The following is a 10,698-nucleotide window of genomic DNA, read 5'->3' on the forward strand; positions in this document are numbered from 1 at the left end:
AAACTATTAATGAGCTTTGTTTCATCATAATAATAAAGCACAGAATTATTTCACTCTTTACCTTGCACTTAATTTTTGTGATTAAAATAATTCCAGATAGAATCTGCTTTGCCTAATTTCACAAAAGAAAGGAAACTCTTCTGATGCAATCAGTACCTTACCTCATTCGCTCCACTCCCTCCATATTAATGAAACATGGTTTAGACAGCATTCACTGCATCAGTGTGCTGGAATACCCCCTTCTCTCTCTTTCTGTCTAGGCTGCTTTCCCCAAACCCTCCCCACGCCCACCTGAATGAGTCACCACGGAAAACCATTAAACAGGAATTCCCTGTTGAAATGAGAGTTCATTTAACTCTGTTTGCTCAGGATTTTTAGATATTCCTCTAAGACGGGCTGTGTATTATGTGTATCAGCCAAAATATTTGTTTTTCTGATCAAAGTAATCACATAACCTAGATATCTTATACTTTTCGTTGCACACCTTCGCCACAAGATGGAGACAAAACATGAATAAAAACCTATGATTGTTTGGACTCCTATGGCATTCTCTATAAATTAAATCCATGTAATGCATCCCTCCCTGCATTACAACAAACTATGCAGGCTTTTTTCGGTTATGCAACTGCTTATTGTTCTCGAAAGGTTAAACGCACACATTTTCACTAATTATAGGCTAATGCTAATACACTTATGTGATATACATTCAGATTGAAGATTTACGTGACGAAAAATATAGAAAATTTATTAATTTAACTAATATCAAAAAGTAAAAGTCATCCATACTGTCAATGAAAAACAAAAATTGATCAAATTGTGAAAAGTCCTCATGGCATCCGTCTCCTGGGTTCTGTATAGTCTGGACCCTAAATTAATTGTCAGGGGACCTAATTACTCAGCAGTGAGGAGCACACGGTTTCTACTCACTTGTCGGATACTCTTTCAGTTAGAATGCCCTAGGTAACTTTTTAGTATTCTCCTCCTGAAGTCAGAGTCTCTGAAAAAAAAAAAAAAAAAAAATGGTGTGCATCAATACTCAGTACTCACTGGTTGGCTACAAATTCCGCTGACGTCAGCAAGGTAAGAACTTTTTTTTCAGTGAGTGATACAGACATCATCTTTCTCTCAGCTGTAACATAACTCATCTCAACCCATAGGCTATAAATAATCTTTCATAGTAACATATTCCAACTTGTAATTTATTAGTATTACTCAGTATGTAAAGATATGGCAACATTGACGTTTTAATACAGTGCTAGGTGCTAAGTTCTTCATGAGCCATTCACGATTCTCAATACTAATAATAATAATAATAATAATAAATCTGCCAGAAATCATCAAAACAGTTCAGTCTGTTTAGTTTACCTCAATTCACCTCAGTCAGATCTTGAAAACATTGCTGGAGTATTTAAGTCATGAAAAAAAAATCATCAATAAGGATTAGTTCTGCTTTTAATAAGACTCAAAATAAAATGTGGGCAATTCATTAATCAAACTGTGTTATAGCGCCAACTAGATCTGCACGCTGCAGGTTCGCATTTTAAATTATACTACAAATCCATAATTATGCCTAGCCTACACACAATAACTTACATCACAGTCATGTCATTAAGAGGAGTATGGCCTATAACCAACCTCAGGCAACCCATCCTCATCACGCACTGCAAAATTCATGCTATCAGTCTTGGCACCCTGGAGCAATGAAGTCTGCACGTGTATCCTTATATGGGTCACGGGTCCACGTGTAAGTTTCACTGCGTGAGGGTGGATAGGTGAGACCACCGGAGAGCAGATATATGCGGACATCTCCGCAATCCCTGAAATGCCAGTACAGTGCGAGAGGGGGAGAAGGGGGCCAGCCCGGTCTAGCAAATGAGAAAATAGAGAAGTGGGGAGTCCGACGGTGAAATTTACGTCAAGCTTGAGATGTGGGCGTGAAGAAGGGAGAGAAAAAACACGAGGCATTACCGCCTTCTCTTAACGGGGTGCACCATTTCACTTCACTGCGCCACATCGACTACGGGAAAAATCACCGAGTTTCCGAATAGCTGCGTAAACTAAACAGCGATGTTCAACGCTCAGTTTTGGCAATATTTTCCCCTCACAACTATCTAAAATCGGCATATATACTCCAATGGTTTTACTGGACGTAGGATGGGATTAACTTTGTCTGGAAGATATATTTCATTGTTTCTTGCTGTTCAAATAGGTAAGTCGATTCTTTCTGTCGTATATTTTGGGATGGTCTGACTTTTAGTTTTTTGAATATCGTTTTTCTTTTATATAGATACGTATAAGTTAACGCTTATAGGCTTATTCATAGTTAAGGCTATACTGGAGCCCGTAAAGGTAAAGAGAGCTGGATCTTGACTAAGACAGTTCTCTAAAGTCCTTTAAATATGTAACAATTATGTAATAATGCATTGCATCTCCATTAAATGTTGGAGAGTGTTCCGAAATAAATAAAGCTAAGTAAATCTTATTGGAGCAAGTTGGTGAAAGTGTGCGACCTTTCCCGATCCTGTACATAACAATTTATCCATACAGATATTGAAAAATAATAGGAAACAGGAAACACGCATTAAAATGATTGTATGAACAGATTTGGCTTGCAAACAGAGAAGGTTTTATACATGCATCATCAGTTTTATATGGTCCCATGTGTCCCTTTACAAATAACGCAATAACCACAAAATAGGCTACCATTTAATTATAATTTAGCGAAAAATAACTGGTGGGCAATTGTTGTTTTAGAATATACAGAACATAACAGGTCTTGTTTATTGTGCGTTTTTTAAATGTCTTTCAGGGCTCTGTAATGAAAATCGCACGTTGTGCTTTGGGATGAAATCAGTAGCGATGAACTGGGGTTGTTAGTGAAAAAGCTGGTGCCATTACCCAGCTGAACTATATTCATTTGACTTCACTGAACAGATTATGCAGTGCCAGGTTGACACCGGTACCGCTGACAGGGTCTAGTAAAGTGGTCGTGACCACTAGTACAGTAGGATAGGTGAGTCTATATTAGAAGCTCGTTTGTTTCTAAATATAGGCTAGACCATCGTGTCTACAACGAAAAACGTTTGTTCGTAGTCTTACGAAAGTAAAGGAAGGGAGGACTTAAATGCATATTAAACATGAAAGCATAGGCTACATCCCAGTGATACTTGGCTTTCCAAAGCATGCTGTATGAGCATCTTTGTATTTCGCATATCCGCCATGTTGGTCTGAATAGGCTAATTCAATTATTTTAGTACAAAAGCACGAAACGGGTTATAGAGAGCATAATACACGCCATCGAATTTAACATCTTTATTTTAACTCAGTGTGATCTGTTGAAGGAATATGATTGTAATGTTCAGCATATGCGATTCGTGTAGAAGAAAAGGGCGATCTGTCCGTGAGAACACAATTATAGCGTGATAATTCGTTATGTAAGCCCTCAACGGTGCGACATTACTCAGTAACTCTATGTGCAAAGAATCGATACAATAATTTTACTAATCTTAAGTGTGCTTTATCAGTTCAGTATTTTGTGTCATTCCTGGATGTGTTCTTTGGGTTATTTATCTTGTGGGTGATAAAGAATGAACGAAACGACTGTGTTTCAGCTATACAGCATCAAACAACGACTTTTTACGATTTACGAAAAATATATATCCTACATAAAACAGACATGATTGCTATATTTTTATGTTCGTTTTTTATTTTTTATTTATTTATTTACCGTATAATTCTTGTAGAAAATAAAATGGGAATGTACAGTATATAATGGATATAAAATAATGTAGGATCATATAACGTGTAATGCATATAATGCGGGGACAAATATACAACTTATAATGCATGTAATATAAAGTAGGTAGGCCTACACATGTAATATATATATATATATATATATATATATATATATATATATATATATATATATATATATATATAATGCAGCATAGGGAAATACAGGCTAGCATGGACTAGCCTACATTTAATATAATGGATCATATAGCATGAAATGCATAGAATATAATGCAGGGGCACTGTTGGCTAGAGTAGGCTCTATAATGCACATACAGTGTATCGACGCAGGGTATGTACTGCATATAACCATGCTAGTATAAAAAAGCATTTGATATAGCCTAATGAAAGGACATATCCTGAGCTATATAGGTTGTGTACAATGTGTGTGTAATAGGGTGTCTGCATCTTGCCCATATTCCTACAGTGGTTAAATGGGCCCTTCTGATTTGGAAAGTGAAACAACTTCATCAATTCAAGAGATCTCGCTGTTTAACGAACCTGAGAAGAAGCCACTGGCGTTTTAAGGTTCGTTAAACAAAGGGAGCTGGTCATTTGATCAAGTTGTTACCTCCCATTCCATTACAGAGTCCCAAATGAAGAGGGCAGGAAACAAACGCATGTGTGTCCAGATCTTCTCATTTTCCCTAATAGATCTGTCATCAAAAAAAGAGACTCTTTTCTAGATGTGTAAAAAAAAGGAGGGGGGGGGGATACAAATCACTCAGAATGAAAATCTCACCTCACACAAGCCCACACACCCCACCCTCATGTAAACCATTACATCATCGTTTGTCCACACGCCACCATCATGCTCAACACGCATTATTGTGTTGCAGTGTCTTGTCTTAAAATCGCTTCGAGCTTGTGTATTTATTATAACTAGAATAATTAGATGAGTGAAGTACAAAACATTTAAAGGGCTGATATATATATATATATATATATATATATATATATATATATATATATATATATATATATTCCAACGCTATTTGGAAGATTCAACATAACATAAAATAACATAAAAACATAATAGTATTTAAATTAGTATATATTATAGCATTTATGCTCATTTCTCGTTTTCCAGCCTATCTGCTGCAGGCGGTTCGAGCGGCTGGGAAATGTGAAACAGTGTTCAAAGGTTTCTCCGACTGCCTGCTTCAACTGGGAGAGAACATGGCCAACTATCCACAGGAGCTGGACGAGAAGGAAAACCTTCAGACCATCTGCACGTAAGGGAAACATGCATACAACACCGCAGATGAAATACGCGGTGAGAGAGTAGGGAGAGGGAGAGAGAGAGAGAGAGAGAGAGAGAGAGAGAGATGGCGAGAGGAGCCAGATGGCACAAGGGGCCCCTTATTTAATTCGACAGCTCCATGAGCAGAAATAGAGCCGTGCAGGCAGTACGCACTATTCACATTTCACCAGTTAATTACAATTAGATGAACCATCTCTACACGCCGAGGCCAAAGGTCAACATCTATAATTGGATCGGATCCGGAGGTAATGCACGATTATTGTAAGCGATCCGCCCTATAAAATAACGGGTTCTTTTACAGCGTGACTGAGCGAATCAAAACGGAACAGTATCTTATTACAGGGACTCAAATTATATTTCCCTTTTTTTCGATATTAAATCTGACTGTGGGTTTTTAATTCATATACACAGCTCATTCACTTCTAAACACTCAAGTTATTTTTTGTTATTATTATTTTTATTTTTTTACTAAAAATAGATGCATGGTCTATACAATTAGTACTTGTGCAGTAAATGTTGATACTACATGCATTTTCCATATAGCCTAATATAGGTTACTATAGGCCTACATATCTTTAAGTAAAGTAATTGATTTCATTAAATTCTATTGTATTCTAATTTTTTATAGCGCGGCTACTTGTGACCATGCGCGTATTCATTTGTAGATGCAGAGTTTAGAATGTGGGTGTGTTTTCCTGAAATAAATTAATAAATGATAGGCTTGAGAGTGGGATAGAGGAAGGGGGTGGGGCGCAGGAGGGGAGTTGTAAGAGAGTGGGAGAGATGGGGAGGGCACTTGAAGTCACGTGATACAGAGACTTTCCCTTTGGAGACGCTTTACAACTCGGGTTTCCCTCGTGCCCTGTCTCCTCCTTCACGTGCCTACATACGAACTCATGCATGCTATAATATGCATTCTATGTTATAGTGTCGAATAATGTCATAATTATATGGATTGTATTGCCAATATATAGCCTATATAGTTTCCGGTTAAACGTTTCTTTAAACATTAATGTTAGCTATTTTGTTAGTAGCCTTCAAATGAACTGAATAATTCAAATTGAGATGAATATGATATATAATGTACAAAAGTGATGTGGATTTTCTAAACAAAATACAATACTTTGTTATTTTAGTAGTGTTTAAAATGCAAATGAAAACGCAAGTTTAATGCCGTCAAATAGCCTAAATCCTTTTGATTGACATAAACGCATACACCGAAACTGTGGCGTTTTTAAATTGGAAGCAAAATAAATGTCATAATTGCTTTCCACATATAGAATATTTTCAAAATTTAATTTTAAAACGAAAAAAGAAAAAAAGAATAAAAACTCTTTCAATTTCCACAGAATTAGGACAATAGTCTAGGCGTCTTTTAAAAAAAAATGTTTAGTAATAACAATAACAACGCGACAATGTAAGATGCTCGACTTGAATATGTTAATGCAAAGTGAAGCGTGACTCAAATCAGAGATGAGTAATGCTTTCTTGCTTTGTGTTTGAAATATTTGATTTGCAGTTACTGGGATGATTTCCATTCATGTGCGACCACTGCTCTGGCAGACTGTCAAGAGGGAGCCACAGATCTGTGGGAGAAGCTGAAAAAAGAGTCCAGAAATCTGGACTTTCGCGGCAGCTTGTTTGAACTGTGTGCGGCTGGGAACGGCGCGAGCCGATCATCGGTTCCGTTCGGCCTAACGCTGATCCTCACCGCACTGTCTGCGCTCGTCACGTGGATGCAGTTTTAACCTACGAAGAAAAAAGAAAATCAAAGAAGAGAAAAAAGAAAGAGAAGAGAGAGTAAAAGACCAGACAAACCATCAACACAATAATAAAAAAATAATAATAAGTAATGGCGATCAAGATTCATCCTCACCCAAATGGATTTATATACCTATTTCATCTGGAGAAAAAAAAAAAAAAAAAAAAAAAAAAAAAAACGTTTTTTGCAAGAGACAATGGCAAGAAGAGGTCTTCTGGGAATGCACAAGCACATTTGCCTGACTCTGGGTCGATTTCATGAAATATTTATCAGATATTGAGTTGAAATGACGGCCTGAATTTCTGAAAGGTCCTGGTTAGAAGCGTAGTATTTTATAACATTACTGTCTGTTATGAATGAATTATTACTGTAGGCTGTTCACATTCTCAACGGCCATCATGCATTATAGAAAAATAGGAAATATTCTCCCATCCGTTTGTTTTTTATACGCTCTTTGTCAATATTTAGTTTTTCATTTATCAAATTTATTTTAGTCAAGCCAAGTATATGGATGATGTGTGAGGGGTTAGAAGGTTTGCTGACCCACCAATGCAGAGAAAAAATATATATATAAGAAACGACTCTAATAATAACGATAGGCTTTAAATACTAGCCTAATCATGATGATAGTAAAAATTAATCTATAATAAATAAACCTCAGGAATGATTTAGTGGCATACAAGAGAGCAGATACTATATATATATATATATATATATATAAGACTTTATTAAGGAACAAAGAGGTGTCAAATGTAGCCATAAGAGGCTGTGAGATAGTTGACTGTTCCCATTTTCTCCCAAAATGCTATTCTATTCCATTCAAAGAAGAATTGTCTCTTTTTATGTAGGACACATAACAGTAAAAAAAGGTAACACTTTACATTACAGTGTCCATGTTGCAATTAACAAATGTGTAATTATAAGCAAGCAGCTCCAGAAAACAATTACACATCAAATACACGTAGTTCATTCTTATTACGCAATACTTACACTGCAACGTAAAGTGCGGCCTGTATTTCTCCCAACATTATCGTAGCACGACAGTATCTGGACATTGACATTAATAGTTGGATGACGTGAATTTTGCTAGCTTTATTTGATGTTGCCAAGGCATAGACCACGTTTCACTGCCTTCAGAAGATGTGTATTTTGTTTGTTCGTTCGTTTGTTTGTTTCTTGGGATGTTGCATACGAAATACCTGAATATTCAAAACCATACAAGAAAATAAGAGATGTATGTGAAATGAAAAGAGAGATACTTTAACCGAAACCGTTTTAAAACAGATTGATTATACAGGTATATAAAATAGACTGCTAAAAAAAAAGTATTTAAAAGAATTAAATAAAAACAGTTACTATTTGAAAGAGATTTGTGTCGTTGTTGTTGTTTTATTGGTTGTAATGCATCATATAAAATATATCTTATCGAATACAGCATAATGCATATCGGTTATGCACAGCATTGAATAAAAGAGGCATTCATTAATGATTGTCAAAAATACAAATCAAATTTCTAAGGCGTAGGTTAAACACGTGCGTTTCTCTTCCAGCTCCCCAAACGGGCGTGAACGAGCACGCAGGCGCGCGAGACTCTATCGAGTGAAGACGTATTGTTTCATTATTAATAAGGTGGCAGAGGGAGTCATTTCATATTGATTCCCCCGCGCTCAGCGCATTTCTGCAGCATATGAGGCGCTTGTCTGAGCGAAAACAACCTCCAGATTGAAAAACGATAGTCGAGGGAAAAGTATTTATTCTAAACGCATTTTAAGAAACAGTAGTCTATCACCGTTTCAAGAGGCTTTACGGCCTTTATATATATATATATATATATATATATATATATATATATATATATATATATATATATATATATATATATATATATATATATATATAAATTACAACACTTAAAAATAATATCTAATCCCTTCTGCAAATAAAAATAAATATTCGTTAAATAACTTTTACATTTTAATTCGAATTCTGACTTTTAAAAAACGGAGAATATGCTAATTAATTTTAATTTATTTATTTATTAATTTTTTTCATTAATTGGATTTTGGAAGCACTTCTGCATAATTTGCACACACACTTGAATCCAAACCTTCATTAAATCGAGTTTAACGTGATTTAGAGAATAGGCTAACCGTTTAATTTTTATAAAATTATATGAAATATGCACGTTTTTACATTTTTAGAAAGTGAAGAAAAAGCTAGAACTGGTAAGCCTATATCTGACAATAAACGCATTAAAGCTACATTGATACGATAGATAAAATAATAGTGTTCTGTTTTCGCTTATTTATTATACAGCTCTTTTGAAAATCTATATAAATCAGAGTGTGTATAAAAACCAACTCTTTTTGATACATTGAGACATAAACAAGCTTATTTGGAGCAGTGGTAAAATGAGCACTAGTATTCTCCCTGGAGGTGTGAGACTGCATGAATGGGACTCAAGTCCTGGAACGCGTTTTTTATTGCTCCTTTTTGAGTTTGAAAATGAGATTGGATTTCATTCTGTCCCTGGAAGGCGATGACGATTACATTTGTAATCTCATTAAAATGCATGTTATTCTGGTGCTTGCACTGAATAGATTATCCTCCACATATCTTTGTGCAGTGCATAGAGGTACATTTTTTTTAGGTAGCCTAGTTAAGAGGTTGTTGTTTTTTTCCAGTTCTGCAAACACTCACTGGAACATTTCCTAACCTCGCAAAATGAAGAGGCTATACTGATTTTGACATTTAATCTTTAACAAGGAAAGTAGATGACATGCACACTCACACTGAGATGGCTGGCTCCCCTACAGCTGCTCCACAACGGACTATGCATGACCATTTTTCAGGGCTGGCAGGCTTGATCAATGTGCCCATGCCAATGCCAGGCAGACATGGCACTGCTTGTTTAGCTGTGCCTTTTCTCACAGTGCCGTGAGCATAAAGGCAGGGCATTACAGTCATGCAGAGCATCATGGAAAATTAGATTTTTTTTTTTTCAGCATCACAGTCAGCTGGAGTGGTTTGATCCACAGAGCAAAGATAATAATTTTAGCATTGAAAAAAAAGTTTGAAAAAGACCCAGCATTCCATTTTGATGCTGATCATTTAATCAGTAAATCAATTCATCAAATGACCTGGGATGCATTTCCCAAAAGGATAGTTAGCCATCTGGTCGTAAATTCCACTGTTGGTGTTTTCCGAATCCATAATTCCAACTAACATTCTCAGACAACATCGCAAAATTGTGTTTTAGGATGTGCTCTTACCCTGTGGTTTGTTTCTTAGAATGGTATTTGGACTTAACTAGATCATGGACTTGGCCAAAATAAGCAAGCTAGCATGCAGTAAAATCACATAATTCAATCAATCTATGTCTTTGTTAGGTGCAATGAAGCACCATTTTATGTGCACTAGATTTAGATGTGGAAATCTGAAATCTGACTTACCTTGTTCCACAATATTGTGTTGCACTTTCACCCATTCACAAGTATAGGTTTAATGGGAATGCATATTCTTTGTAACCTAAATCAAAAGTCTTTGGTTGTTAGGCCTACTGGGAACCCTTGTGACTTTCCCATAGACTGACAGGTAAATTACACTGTCAAGGTCCAGAAAAGTATCAAAGACATCGTCAGAATAGTCCATCTGGTTCAACCCTAATGTTATGAAGCGACAAGGATACTTTATTTTTGAAGAAAACAAAAATAACGATTTTATTCAACAACTCATCTCCTCTGTGTTCCTCTGCATCACCATAACACTATTTTGGAGAATATCCGCTTAACGCAAACTGTGTACGCTATTCTGTGTCAGCCGTAAATACACGTAGAAAATGTATCCTTGTGTCGCTGCTGACACAGAATAGCGTACG

At 36.1% G+C, this 10,698-nt stretch overlaps 1 protein-coding gene across 1 annotated transcript; it reads left to right on the forward strand.

Moving 5' to 3' along the window:
• Positions 1-1,969: 1,969 nt before the first annotated feature.
• nrn1a (neuritin 1a) lies at positions 1,970-8,190 on the forward strand. Its single transcript, XM_026200863.1, has 3 exons — positions 1,970-2,209; positions 4,886-5,030; positions 6,579-8,190. Exons 1-3 carry the CDS (start codon positions 2,155-2,157, stop codon positions 6,805-6,807), a joined length of 429 nt encoding a protein of 142 aa, XP_026056648.1. The 5' UTR covers positions 1,970-2,154; the 3' UTR covers positions 6,808-8,190.
• Positions 8,191-10,698: the final 2,508 nt, after the last annotated feature.

This window comes from Carassius auratus, chromosome 24 (assembly GCF_003368295.1).
Source record: "Carassius auratus strain Wakin chromosome 24, ASM336829v1, whole genome shotgun sequence".
Taxonomy (NCBI): domain Eukaryota; kingdom Metazoa; phylum Chordata; class Actinopteri; order Cypriniformes; family Cyprinidae; genus Carassius; species Carassius auratus.